The sequence below is a fragment of the Stegostoma tigrinum genome, chromosome 10 (genome assembly GCF_030684315.1).
Source record: "Stegostoma tigrinum isolate sSteTig4 chromosome 10, sSteTig4.hap1, whole genome shotgun sequence".
Classification (NCBI taxonomy): domain Eukaryota; kingdom Metazoa; phylum Chordata; class Chondrichthyes; order Orectolobiformes; family Stegostomatidae; genus Stegostoma; species Stegostoma tigrinum.
The window spans coordinates 78,078,588-78,093,797 of NC_081363.1; the positions used below are offsets into that span (position 1 = coordinate 78,078,588).

Below are 15,210 nucleotides of genomic sequence, written 5' to 3' on the forward strand. Positions count from 1 at the left end.
CTTCCAGAAGTAGTTATTTGCCATTCACACCACCTCGATCACCACTTGAATTTTTCCCATTACCATTCAGCTGGCCCTGTATGAGCACCATGTTTGCCATCGTACTTCTCCCACCTTCCATCCGATCACAAACTTTTTCTAATGTTCCTTTCCACAGCACCACTCATTCGAATCCTAACACACCTCTAAGTTCTGATGAAAGGTCACCAGTCTGATTCTCCCTTTGCAGACGCAGCCTGATCCACAAAATTTCTGCTCTTACCTCAGATTTCCAGCATCTGTAGTATTTTGCCCTTGTAGAGAGGGTTGGTGTTGACCAGGGGAATACATTGGGCACGGAGAGGATAGATTTCTGTCATGTGCCCGGCAGGTCAGGGGAGGTGTTAATATGCCGGCTTGCTGGAAAACTAGGTATGACGTGGTTCAAACTGGCCAAGGTAAGTACCATGTTCAATTCCCCGTGAGGCTGGGAAGAAACCCCGCCTAATCACTGACCCCTACCCCCTGTCCTTGTCACAGTTCCTTCGCATGGCGCTGGTTTTTGGTAAGGACTTTCACCAACGTTTACAGATGCACCATAGAAAGCATTCTATCCAGATGCATCACGGCTTGGAATGGCAACTGCTGTGCCCAGGACCGTAAGAAATCAGAGAGTTGTGACGCAGCGCAGTCCATTACACAAGCCAACCTTCCATCCATGGACTCCATCCACACTTCTCGCTGCCTCAGAAAGGCAGACAACATCATCACAGAGCCCTCCCACCATGGCTATAATCTCTTCTGTCAGTCAGAAGATACAAATTCTTAAACACACATACCAACATGTTCATGACAGCTTCTTGCCTGCTGTGACTAATGTCAAACCTAATGTTGATCTTCACTCTTGTGCACCGTTCTTTGCAGCCGTAACTTTATATTAAAGTTTTTTTTTCCGTCACCCTGTGATCTTTGTATGTTATGATCAGCCTGTAATGCACGCAAAACAAACTACTTCACTGTACCTAGGTGCATGTGACAGTAATAAATCAAATCAAACCAGGTGTTAGAATGAAGCCAACCCATTCAACATTACGAGCATTGCAGTCTTTCTGACTTGCCGGAGCAACGTGCCCTCTCAACTCTCCTCTGTGTGCCCACCGTGCCAGCCCAGGAACAAGTTCAAATTGACCTGCCGTGTCAGCGTCAACTATTTTCAAGTCAGGAACGATACAGGTCAAGTGATTCAACCCTCCAGTGCTGCCCTGCCATTCAGTTAGCTCATGGCTATTGTAGACCTCGTCACTGTTCACTCACCTTAACTCCGTATTCCATAATAATCTTATCCAACAAAAATGGACTACTTTCAGACTTGACTTATTCAGTTGACATTGCTGCCCCTTCTCTGGCACCTGCTTGTTGCATTCCTTCGTTGCAACATGCCAAATGAACAGTTTGCTAGAACAAAACTCACTCCAGGCAAACAGAATAAGCAATGACAATAATTCCTGACAGCTGGAACTGCAGACTCTGGAGAATCTGAGATAACAAGGTGTAGAGCTGGATGAACACAGCAGGCCAAGCAGCATCAGAGGAGCAGGAAGGCTGATGTTTCGGGCCCAGACCTTTCTTCAGAAAATCCGAAATCATTTCTGAAGAAGGGTCTAAGCTCAAAACGTCAGCCGAACTGCTCCTCTGATGCTGCTTGGCCTGCTGTGTTCATCCAACTGTACACCTTGTTATTCCTGCATCTGAACCTGGCTACTCTGCTCCTGGGAGTCGATGCATATTACAGTTAATTAAACAGAATGCCGTGAAGGGAAACTGTCCTTTCATTGCAGCTTTAGGCAGAACTTCCCGGCCGCTGAAATTTCTTACTGTTATCTATTCATGAATTGCGGATGTGATTGGCTATTTCCTGCCTGCCTCAAGTAGAGCTGAGGGCATTTAACAGTCAATCACATTGCCGTGGGTCTGAAGTCGCATGGGGGCCAGACCCAGGGATGGAATGCAGATTTCCTTCCCTAAGCACACAAACTGGATGGGTCGTCATGATGAACGATGATGATTAACAATTTTTTATAAATTTGATTCAAACGTTACCAGCTGCCATGGTGGCCCGAAGATTTCATTCTGGATTACTAGCCCAATGGAACTGCTACAGTGCCACCGCCTTCTCCCAATTTGCAGGTGCCTTTTGATTCGGAGCTTTTGAAATGTGTGGGCCTAGATGGAAAAGAACTGTTCTGGAACCCACGGATTCGCAAAGGTTGCCATATGTTTCAAAAGTAAGGAATTTGATGCCTGTTGCGAATGCTTTTTTATTTGTGTAGCTGTTTAGCTCCAACAGTGTGCAGCCAAAATGGAGCCAAGGGGCTGTTAACAACGAGAGCTGTGTGCCAGGGACCAATTAATAATGACAAAGGTACTCTGCCTGCTAGCAACCATGTGTGTGGTTGTTAGATAGGTAACCAACTCAGGCTGCGGAAGAAAAAGACCGAGTGAAGTTTTGACAGCTCAGAAGAGAAACCAGCAGTTCTGCAGCAGCAACAAACACACACGCGCTCTCTTTCTACCTCTCTGTTCTCTGCAGTAAGCTACTTGAAGGATTTTTGACTGATTTCCGGCCCACTGCTACAATGAATTTTGACAACGGGCTCCTGACAATGCATAAAGCCTCACCCTAAAGCAGTCAGAGTTGGGAACTCATTGGCAAAGTGGTCCACACATTCCTTCAGATATCTGCAGCTCCTGCCTCTTTAACCCAAGCCCAAGAGGCTGGAGAAGAGCCCCGTTCCCCCCAGTAATAAGTAGGCCTGCTGAGGCTTTCCCATCAAGCCTGCTATCTCACACAGTCAGATTACGGCCAATTTATATCTTAACACTGTCTTAGCCCCTGGGTTCCATTGCCCTTAATTTATTTCGTTATTAACAATCTACTTGAACTCAGATTGGAAATTTTCAATTGATGCTTGGCCTCAAAAGTTTTCTTAAAGGTAGGTTTTCCAGATTTTCACTAAGTGAACATCACTGCAGAGTGGCATATCTCCACGTTGTACTCTCTTTTCTGCAATCTGCCATCAGAGATGAGAGTTTCTATCTATCTATGCTACCTACTCCTTTACCGTAGCGTCATAGAATCATACAGCATGGAAACAGACCCTTCAGTCCAACCAGCCCATGCTGGCCATAATCTCAAACAGAACTTGTGCCACCTTCCTGTCCTTGACCAATATCCCTCCAGACCTTTCTTATCCATATATTTATCCACTTGTCTTTTAAACATTGTAACTATCTACATCCACCATTTCCCCTGGAAGTTCATTCTGCGCACAAATCACTCTCTCTGTTAAAAATAAAAGTTGCCCCAATTTTGTTTTTTAAATATTTCTCCCCTCACCTTTAAAATATTCTTTGACAGGATGTGCACATTACTGGATAGTAACCCATTGCAGATAGTAGACCCATTGCTGTGGGTCTACAGTTACATATTGGCTAGAACCAGGTGAGGATGGCAATTTACTTCCCTAAGGGACATTAGTGAACCAGATGGATTTTTCATGACAGTTGTCATCATTAAACACTTAATTCCCAATTTTTATTCATTTCAAGTTCTGCTATCCACTATGGTGGGATTTGAACCTGAATCCTCAGAACATTACCTGGGTCTCTGGATTAACGGTCCAGCGATAATACCACTGGGCCATTGCCTCCTCATTGTTGAAATATGCCTCAAAAAAACCCCACTGCTTGAGCTGCAGGCCATTGGGGGACTGATTAGACCAAATCTTGGAAGAGGGGGTTTGCAAAAATACAGCACAAAGATATCCCTGCCTTATTTTCAAACTTCCTGTGCCACAATTTTCCCAGCAGCAAGTTACTGTGTCTCATCAGGGACTTTAACAGGGGATGCTCATTTGCCAGCTGAAAAAATACATCAAACAGGCAACAACGTGAAAAGCAGGCAGCTTTACTTCCTACACAAGGAAATATGGCATCTTGGTCCAAATATCCGCAGATCTTACTCAGCTGTCTTTGTACTAATGTGTTCTTTTGTCTTGAGAAACAATTCTGGTTCAATAGCTTAACTGAATTAAGCTGCTATCAGAAAAGGACCACGGGAATAGCGGTATTAGGCAATCATTAATCATCAGTTAGAGTTGATTGTAGCTCCTACAGGTCGCAGATCTTTAAGATTCTGTCACTAATGAGGCCTACGTGAAGACATTGCAGGACCGAGGCTACCTTTCTGTGTATCTCTGTAACTACACAGAGCGTCTTCCTTTGAAAACAGAATTGGGAAGTTGGGACTGTTCTGTTCAGAGTGAGAGGGTTCAGTAGGGATTGAGTGGAGATGTTCAGAATTATGAGGCTTTGATAGAGTAGACGGGGAGGAACTAGTTCTTCTGACAGCAGACTAGATAAGCCGGAGAACACACAAGTCTGTGATAATTGGCCAAAGAGGCAGAGAGGAAATTGGGGCATTTTTTATAAAAAATGCAATGGTTTGTTAAAATCGGGAATGTGCTGCCTGAAAGGGCAATGGATGAGTAACTTTCAAAAGGGAATTGAGTAAATAAGCAAGAAGGAAAGTATAGCAAAGAAATCGGCATGTCTTGAGGTTGTGATAGATGCCATACAAATGCAAGAAATGTATTTTCCAGGAAAATACAGAAAGAAAGGTTGTTTTGTTGAGTACCCTCACCCCCCCCGCCACCGCCATGAGGTAGGTCTAATCTGTCTTCTGTCTCCAGCTGGGGGGAGAATCCCAAGTCTTCAAATTGGAAACTGTTGACAGAAAAACAGTGAAACCAAGCATTCAACCTTTTTTGGATTGACTCCTGAAGGTTTCAACGCATGCAAACAACTCTGCTGTCATACGTCACCGCTGGCCAATCAGACATGCCCATCTGCCAAAACCATGCCTTCTTATGTGCATCAGAGAGTGCCCAAACTTTTTGTTACCCAATTGATTGGAGCCCAAACAATCCAATTCCCAGCCACCATCAGTTCTGAGGAAGGGTCACCGACCCGAAACGTTAACTCTGTTTTCTCCTCCACAGATGCTGCCAGACCTGCTGAGCTTTTCCAGCAACTTTGTTCTTGTTCCTGATTTACAGCATCTGCAGTTCTTTTGGTTTTTAATCCAGATTTCCGGTATTTGGATAACTGAGGATGTGCATCTTTTTTTAAAGTCAGGTATGAGAAACGTTACTGTAAACAGTGTGGATGGTGGGGTGAGGGAGTGCAGTTTTCACTCGCAGATCTAGCACGACAGCATCTCCAGTTCATGGACGTTCGTTTCGGGGTCAGGCAAGAAGGTTTCCTGGCTTCAGGAATCTGAGTCTTCAAAACGTCATTGGATTTACAGGCTGGATTAGAATTTGTTGTGGGAGGACCCTGGCACAATTAAAGAGACAGCCAGATGCAGAGGTATCTGGGGTGTGGCAGTGTGTCCGTAGCTGAAAAAATACAATGTGGATTTTTCTCTCCAGCCCCTCACTCTCCGTATGTAGTCCTATATCACAGCTTCATCAGAGTGACATCTCAAATTTTATCTATTCCTTGTGCTGGCTCCTAGTATGTGATCCTGCACCCTTCATTGAACCAGAGTTGATCACCCTGTTAACGGTATTGGTATTTGTAGGGGTCGCTGATTTTGGTTGAATATTATTCTGCTGCTGTTGATGGCCCACAGCATCTTACAGATGTTTGGTTCTGAGGGGCTAAATTTGTTTGAAAGGTCTCTCATTTAACATGGTGGCCGTATTACACAACACAGTGAAGGGTATCTTCAGACCGAAGGCATGACTTTGTCTCCACAAGGACTGTGCAGTGGTTGCTACTACCCATACTGTCATGGATTGACAGCTAGGTTAGTATGGATGAGGGTAAATGGGTTTTTCTGTCTTGGCTCTCTCTCACATTTATCACTGACCCAGTCTAGCCATTACATCCTCTGGGACTTGGCCAGATCATCAGTAATGGTGTGACTGAGCCATTCTTGGTGATTGACACTGAAGTCCCCCACCCAGAGTACCCTCTTTACACCCTCTTTACATTGTCGCCCTCGGTCCTTTATTGGTGGTCAACATGGAGGAATACTGATTCATTCACTGAGGAGGGGTCGTACGTGGCAATCAGCAGGAAGGTTCCTTGTCCATGTTTGACTTCATGCCATGGAATGTCATGGAGTCCAGAGTCAATATTGAGGGCTGCCAGGACAATTCGCTCACAATTGCATCCCTCTGTGCCTCTACCTCCGCGGGCACTGTCTTGCTGGTGAGACAGAACATACCAAGAATGGTGATGATGTCTGAAACATTTTAAGGTATGGTTCCATGAGAAGCACTGTATCAGGCTTGACTAGGCAATGGGCCAGCTCTCATAATTTTGGCAGGGAGGATATTGTAACAATCGGCAGGGCAGGCTTGGCTGCTGTTGCTTCCAATGTTTAGGTCAATGCCATGTGATCCATCCAGTTTCATTCCTCTCAGGCATTATAGCAGTTTGGTCCAACTCGGTTACATGCTATGCTACATGGGTATCTAGCTAGTCCCTCCTGTTGGTCCAGATGAGAAATGGGAGGAGGACATAAGGTCAGATAGAGCAGCACCAGCTGTTGCAGTAGAGGGGCACAGAAGAACACAGGGACATTCTTCCTCTTTATTCCAAATACAGACTACAGGGCATCCATTTAATAAGATCATAGGAGGAGGCGAGGGGTTAGTGGTAATTCTGATGGACAGTAATGTTCTGGGAACCCGGGTTTGAATCCTGCCACAGCCAATGATGAAATTTGAATTCAATTCAAAAAAATCTGGAATTAAGAGTCTAATGATGACCATTGTCGATTGTTGGAAAAACCCATCTGGCTCACTAATGCCCTTTAGGGAAGGAAACTGCCATCCTCACCTGATCGGCCTGTATGTGAGCCCAGACCCACAGTAATGTTGTTGACTCTTAACTGCTGTCTGGGCAGTTAGGGATGGGTAATAAATGCTGGCCTAGCCAGCGATGCTCACACCCTGTGAATGAATAAACAGTAAGCAGAGTGAAGGGAAAAGAACAGGTGCTGCATCTTCTGCATTCTTGCAGAAATGTACCGTGGGAAGGGATTTCTGGGAATAGTTGAGGAGTGTACCTGGTTGTGATGAGAGTGGTCCCTTCTAGAAGAGAAGAGGGCATGGTTGAAGGTGCCCCTGACATTACCTGTTCAAATTCTGTCCATGTCTGGAACTGCAGTGGTTGGGGACCTCAGCTGATTTTGTCTCTCCCCTGCCAAAGGTGCTGAGACTAATTATTACACCCTACCTTCACCTCCTCCTTACAGTCGTAGCATTTGTTACCCATCCCTAAGGAGGCAGTTAAGAGTCAACAACATTACTGTGGGTCTGGGCTGACATACAGGCCGATCAGGTGAGGATGGCAGATTCCTTCCCTAAAGGACATTAGTGCGCCAGATGGGTTTTTCCAACAATTGACAAATGAAGGTAAACACATACTAGGCACAGACATTGTTCACCGTTGTTAGAAATAACGAATGCCATGAGGGTCAATTTGGAATGAAAGAAACCTTAAAAGTGATACCAGGGATTGGGATTCTGTGATTCAGTACTGATGATGTCTGTCTATTCTATTCTGGTTAATTGGATTTTTTTGTGCTCAGCACATGGAGTCGTCTCCAGTAGAAAGCTGTGGAGCTAACCAGCCTAATCATTAGGTAAACAGATGACACCTTGGAGGATATATAGGGCCTTTTGGTATGGATGAAGTAAGCTGGACAAATGTCATCTCGTGACCTGTTTTCAGTGGAGGATCACGAATGGGATGTTTATTTAACTGCACTTATTTGTTCCTGGACCTCAGACAATTTGTTGTGAGATAAATGCAACCATTTCTATCCTGCTTTCTTGGCTCCTGATCTCTAACAACCTGTTTATCTTGTTCAGGTTTGTTTTGCAGTGTCTGTTTCAGTCTGTAAGGAGCTGCACTAGAGTTCCTCAGGCAAAAATGTATGTAGTTTGTCAGTGGCTTTAGAATTATAAAGATACATGCACAAGTGATCAAATACAGTATGATTCAGCAGCCGTGCTAATAGCAGCAGGATAATGTACTGGTCTGAAACCTCATCATATTGGGAAACTTAATGGTTAAGGGAAATGGTATTCCATTTAGCAATTAAAGATTTATAAAGGATAACGTTTGGAAACTTTGAAGGGTGTGAGCCTGGTGTGCTGAATGCTGTGTATGTTCTTTGATACCAGGCTGGTGAGGAAAATGCTCACAGGGCATGCCGTCATAACAGTGTCCATTCATCATGATCCACTGACATTGCCCAGCACTGCATGACCAAACTATCCACAGCCCTGTAAATAGATGACACCTTGGAGGATGTATAGGGTCTTTTGGGATAGATGAAGTGACACAGCCTAACACTGGATCAAGAACCAGTAGTCGAAGTGATACCCTACCCATCCTCCTATTTTCAGCCCAGGTTCATATAGGGCAGTTTCCGAGTCCTTTCCAGCCTTTGCCTGTGACTCTGTTGCATCAAGAGGTTAATAATGTTACCAGTCTTTGTGTCCCAACTGAATGTGAGTGTGCCATCAATCTCTTATTCTTCCCGATTGTAAATTTGATTGGTCACTTTTGAAGTGTTTAAGCAACAGTTGAGGGAATGAATGATACCCTTGTCCTTCTGAATTGTGCATAATTCTACATTTCCCACCACTTCACATTAGTGGATCCTAGCACTGCCACATCAGATGTAGAACTGCCTTGGCCATCCTGTATGTAAGACTCTAAAAGCTCCTCTTAAATCTTACCGGCTCCACGTTCCACAGGCTGCATGACAGAAGATTAGATGTCACCTCAAGGGCCAGGGACATCTAAATCTGTGTTTTATTTGTAAAGGCTGTACCTAGCCATTTTGTGGTTCTCTGCTGAACTAGCAGTAGATGAGTCTACCATCATGAGCACGAGCTAATACAATCTTTTGACACTGACTCGTCTCTCTCTCTCTCTCTCCTTTCTCTCTCCACCCCAACCCTATTTCTCTTAGAGCTCATCGATGGTATCAGATCAGTGCAGAGATGGCTTTGAAGAGGAAAGGAGGATCGAGATTTCAGGGAGGAGGTCTTCGGTCCAGTGGTGAATGGTGATTGGCACAAAGGCACAATGGCCAGACAGCAGAGTGGAAGGCCCAAACGCTGCACACCCAGCCTACAAATTGATGATCGATCAACGCAGAATGCATCTCAGGCTGCTTCCACTCGCACAGCACTGAACGGGCACGCCATCTCCCGGATTAAACATTCCAGGTTGCTGATCTTAGCTTGTGTCCACAGGTCGGATGTATAATGCTTTCACGGGTACTCGGTTGCCCTGGTGATATGTTTACCTCTTCCCTCTCAACTTGTGCACTGCTTTGCCTTTGAAGTGTGCAGCACCTCAATGAAGAAGCAGACACTGCACACAGGAGGATTGCGGATAAGTAGAAGTTGCTCCTTAATGTGGCTGAATCTTTGAAGGACCAGAAATACTCGCGTCCCCCCCCCCACCCCTTTCGGAGCACGGAATCAGAAGCTATTGGCTTCATGCAAGCCATCCCAGCGTGTAGGAGCCGCAGTGCCTTGGCTGAGCTGTCTAGTTGATTAGTTTGCCGGGACCCTAGTGGGGCGGCGTGAGCTCCTTGACAGACCGACATGGTGCTGCCAGCACCAGACAGGCGCCATGTGTGCCTCTCCACCATCGTCATCATGAGCAGCATGGCCTTCATGGATGCCTACCTGGTGGAGCAGAACCAGGGGCCCCGGAAGATTGGCGTCTGCATCATCGTCCTGGTCGGAGACGTCTGCTTCCTGATCGTGTTGCGGTACGTAGCCGTCTGGGTTGGAGCTGAGGTGAAGACCGCCAAGCGTGGCTACGCCATGATCCTCTGGTTCCTGTACATATTTGTCCTCGAGATTAAGCTCTATTTTATATTTCAGAACTATAAGGCAGAAAAGAAGAACACAGACACTGTTGCGCGCAAGGCATTGACATTACTCCTCTCCATCTGCGTGCCTGGCCTGTACCTCATCTTAATCGCCCTGGACAGCATGGACTATGTTAGGACTTTCAGGAAGAAGGAAGACCTGCGAGGACGCCTCTTCTGGGTAGCCTTAGACTTGCTGGATATTTTGGACATCCAAGCCAATCTATGGGAGCCCCATAAGTCTGGCCTTCCGATGTGGGCAGAAGGCCTCATGTTTTTCTACTGCTATATCCTCTTGCTCATTCTGCCATGTGTTTCTCTCAGCGAGATCAGCATGCAAGGTGAGTATATAGCCCCTCAAAAGATGATGCTGTACCCTGTTTTAAGTCTGGTAACCATCAACGTCGTCACAATATTCATCCGGGCAATTAACATGGTCTTGTTTCGAGACAGCCGGGTTTCCACTATATTTATTGGTAAGAACATCATTGCGATCGCGACCAAGACCTGCACTTTTGTAGAGTACCAGAAGCAGGTCAAGAATTTCCCAGAGAACGCGATAGCCCTTGAGCTGCAGCAGAACTCCATTCCCCACAGTCAGACAATCCACGAAACGCAGGCCATTCCTCAGCACCAAACGCCAACAAGGGAAAGCGTGGACACATGACAGCAATGTGGCAAAGCAGCACATATAGCAACACAGGTACTTTCCAACAGTGGCCTGGGCACAGGAGCTGGTGAGCCAACTGGAAGGACACATTGCCTGCCCAATTGGATTGCGTGGATGGGCAACCAGTGATCATCCTGTCTCTCGCTTCCCCCTCCTTCTTTTGGTCTCCAATCACCAGCCTCTTACTACATCTCAGGTACAATGTGGAAAAACAAGAGTGTGAACGGAATTGTGGGGATGCTACCATCAAGTTATAAGCCAAGATCTCGACGAGACCTCCAGCTCGAACCCACCAAGAGAGGCTGCGACGCAAGGCATTTTTTTTTCCTCCCCACAGCACGTTGGTTTGTCGTTCTGAAGACGCGAGACTTCTCACATATCTAATGTACAAATTAACATGTTTGAGTGACTGTTTTACAGACATATTTTGAGGTCTAACTGTATTTTCAGAGCAGAATATTTAAATTATTTCATAAGCCACGTTTGTCAAATTTTAAAGGCAGAAAGAAGGTGGAAAAGGCAAATAACGAAACGTGTTTTGTGCGTGACAGATCACTCTTGGATCGTCATTTCTTTCTGTTGCGGTTGGTAATGCTTCATGTGGTGTCCTTCACTACCTTTGCATTTGCAACTCATGATTGTAATTAAATCTAGACTGCTGCAATTCTAGTGAAAATCTCTTAGTACTTCTGGAACGTTGATTTAGGTCATTCTTGATGGAAGCTGCTGTCCCATCCTCTTGTCCCTTTACATTTCCAAAACATTGAAGTTAGGCTCCAGCTTACGTCATGAGTAAACAATGAATTGTAAATCTTGAAAGCAGTGGGTCACTTTTTTAAAAAATGATAAACAGAGGGAGTTCTCAGTCAATGTGAAGGAAGCTGCTTTGAGCCCGACATGACCTCTTTTTTTCTTTCATGAAGGTCTGGCACATCCTTGCTTATCAAGGATCCCGAGCACAGAAATCTGAACTACCAAGGGCTGCTGGTCAGTGATACCCCATTCATGTCCCAGTATAGATCCCAGACTGGAATTGTGGCAGGCAGGGAGTTGCAAAGATCTTTATATTGGGATAATTGGGAACAAACTCAGCAGCAAGGGCAGAAGGTGATTCCCCAGCCACTGCTCTCCCTCCCCCCAGTACTGGGAACCTTGATCGACCCCTTTGAAAAAATAAATCAGCTCACCCCACCACCAAACCTAACCCTCTCCCACAGACCAGAGCTGGAACACAGTGAAACAGTTTTGAGTTACTTGTCTGGAGAAAGATGGATTGACATTGGAGGCAATCCGCAGAAGCTTGATCCTGGGTACGGATGGACTGTACTCATTGAAATTCAGACGAATGTGAGGCACCCTCATTGAAACATGGAAAATTCTTGGGGAACTTAGACAGGGAAGATATGGGGAGATTGTTTTCCCTTGTGGGAGAGTTTAGAGGAGGGTAAAAGTCCAAGGAAAATGAGTCACCCAGTTAGGATAGAGAGGAAGATTTTGTTTTTCCCCTTCTGAGGCTAGCAAATCTGAGGAATTCTAAACTGCAAAGGGCTGTAGAAGCTGGGTCATTATATTCAAGGCTGAGGTAGGCAGAATTGTAAAATCAGGAAGGGAATCAAGGGTTATGGTGAAAAGGCAGGAAAGTGGAGTTGAGGATCATCAGATCAACCATGAAATCACTGAATGGCAGAATTGACTTTTGGCCTAGTTCTTCCCCTATGATTTTATGGCTTGGGAAACTTCAGAAACAATCATTTGGAACAGAATTAAAGAAACACATGGAAAAATGTGGATTGTTTCAAAGAGTCGTCATGGATTTAAGAAAGGAAAAGCGTGCCTAACAAACTTGCAGGAGCTTTTAGCAGAGGCAATAGAGTGGGCTGCTGAGGGGAAGGCTGTTGATGAGATGTACAGATTTCAATGCCACCCAACAGACTGACGGTTTTATCTTATTTTTCAAAAGATCAAGACCTTTGGGTGCATCAGATAATTTCAAAGTTTGCAAATGAGACCGTACTTAGGAGAACTGCAAACTACAGGGTGGCATGTTAGAATTGCTGCCTCATAGCATGAGGGACCTGGGTTTGATTCCATCCTTAGGTGACTGTGTGGAGTTTGCACATTCTCCCTGTGTCTGCATGGGTTTTCTCCAGGTGCTTCGGTTTCCTCCCACAGTCCAAAGATGTGCAGGTTAGGTGGATTGGCCGTGGTAAATTGCCCATAGTGCCCAGGGATGTGCAGGCTAGGTGGATTAGCCATGGGAAAGGCAGGGTTAGAGGGATGGGGTACAGAGGTGAATCTGAGAAGGAGATAATAAAGTGTGAAGCTGGATGAACACAACAGGCCAAGCAGCATCTCAGGAGTACAAAAGCTGACGTTTCGGGCCTAGACCCTTCATCAGAGAGCTGAGAATCTGAGAAGGATGCTGTTTAGAGGGTCACTGTGGACTTGATGGGCCGAACTGCCTTCTTCCACCCTTTAGGAGTTCTTTGAGGAGGACTGCATAGAACTTCAAAAGGATATTGACACATTGATGAGTAGGTGGACAGGTGAAAGACAAAGTGCTAAGTGGTACATTTTGGTATAAATATAATGGATATAATATAATGAAATGAAAGGGGTCTATTCTGATGGGTGTGCTGGAGTAGAGAAAACTAAATATACACTTGTGTAAGTCATTAAATGTAACAGGACAAGTAGAGAGAGATATTTGTAAAGAATACAGTATTCTAGTCTGCATTAAGGGGGCTGTAGAGTACAGGAGCAGGGAGGTTATGCTGAAATGAGAGAAGACACTGGATAGATCTCAGCTGGAGTGTTGTGCAGAGTTCTGCATGCCATGCTGTGGGATTATGTGAATGCATTGGACAGAGTGCAGAAGATATTTACCAGAATTGATCCAAGGCTAGGGGTAGGTTAGAGAGGTGAGACTGTTTTTGTTGGAGAGGAGAAGACCAAGAAGAGACTTGATAGAGTCTTCAAAGTCAGGAAGGGTCAGGACAAAGTGGATAGGAAGAAACTGTTCACACCCAAACAGATCTAAAACTGTTGCCTTTGGTTCTGAAGCACTTTGAAAATTGCAGGGTTAGAAAAAGTCCCTTTCTCATGGACCAAGCCATTCGTGTCTGGAGTATACTGCCAGGAAGTGTGGTGGAAGTAGTTCAAGTGAGGTATTCAAGAGGGGTATTGAATAATTGTTTCTTTTTAAACAATGTGCAGGGGCTAGGGGGAATAAAGGCAGAAATTGGCACGAGGTTAAAATGCTCCAAGAGCCATTGCAGACATGTTGGGCTGAACGGCTTCCTTCTGCATCAGCCCAATTCTGTGATCCTATGATTTGACAGGGGTGAGGAGACGTCATTGGTCAAAGATGTGAAATTGTGGAAAGAGTTAAAGAATGGACTGCTGCTTTTAATTATCAGCCACCAGTTGTTGTGGTTTATGAAGCATGTTGTTAGGCTAATGTTTGTGAAGGACGAACATTGAAGCAGAGCAAAGCACTTACTTAATCTTCAACCTGGGAGGCTCATGTTTTGAAAGTCCTGTGCTGGCTTGTTTTAATGTTCTCGGACTGTCCTTGGCAGAACAGGTAACCCTGACAGTCTGCCTGTTACTCTAACCCTGTCACTCTCTCAACTGCAAGACCCATTTTGCGTTATTTTGGCTGTCCATTATTCATCTAAAGGGGAGATTAGTGGAAAACGAGGCTGATTTGCTGAAAGCAAAATTAACCCAATTTGTCTGACAAATACTGCAGGCTTGATACTGAAGTAATCAGAGGATAAATAAGATATGTCAGACTGTGTAGCTAAAGAATGCTATGTGTTATGGTTTAGATGATGATCATTAACCCAACCAATGCTATTAAAACTCTGCATTTCATTTTCGCACATGTTGTCTGCATAAAGATGGGGTTGTCAGCTCGTTGTTTGCATCTTGCCATCGATTCACAATAAAAAATTGGGTCACCTGGTCACAATTTTACATGTTTCAAACAAATGAGATTCAGCCAGGCATGCTGTTGCCTCAGTGTTGGAAAGATGAGGCAGGGGTATCAAACCCCACTGCGCATCCCGGTTCAGTTTTGGGACCAAGTAACCTGTTCTGAAATCCCACAGCCCCGCGGAGAGATAAACGCTGAGGTTGCCACAACATGTTAAGAAGTGGGAACTTCTCACAGCTTCCCCCCGCAGAGAGAGCAGGTCCTGCACTAGTGAGCGGCTGGTCAATGAGATTAGAACCAGCAATCAGTCAGAGGCCTGGCACGACAAGATGTCTGACCACCAAGTGCCGTGGACCCTCTAATTCAGCCAATCCATTGGACAACACAGGGGCTCAGTGGTTAGCACTGCTGCCTCACTGGGCCACTGGTTCGATTCTGCCCTTGGGTGACTGTCTGTGTGGAGTTTGCGCATTCTCCCCGCGTCTTCCAGGGATGGGTAGAATAGCCATAGGAAATGCAGGGTTACAGGGATCAGGATGGATCTCGGTGGCATGCCCTTTGGAAAGTTGGTGTGAACACTCCAGTCCATCACCAGCACCTCCACGTCATAATGTGAACAGACACAATCCCAGGTTCAAGGGGAAA

At 45.4% G+C, this 15,210-nt stretch overlaps 1 protein-coding gene across 1 annotated transcript in view; it reads left to right on the forward strand.

Moving 5' to 3' along the window:
• Positions 1–14,549, forward strand: part of LOC125455673 (transmembrane protein 121) — a 79,251-nt gene extending 64,702 nt beyond the window's left edge. The window contains exon 2 of the mRNA XM_048537966.2: positions 9,041–14,549. Coding sequence (XP_048393923.1) covers positions 9,684–10,622 — 939 coding nt within the window. The 5' untranslated portion in view covers positions 9,041–9,683 and the 3' untranslated portion in view covers positions 10,623–14,549. The remainder of the gene's footprint in view (positions 1–9,040) is intronic.
• Positions 14,550–15,210: the final 661 nt, after the last annotated feature.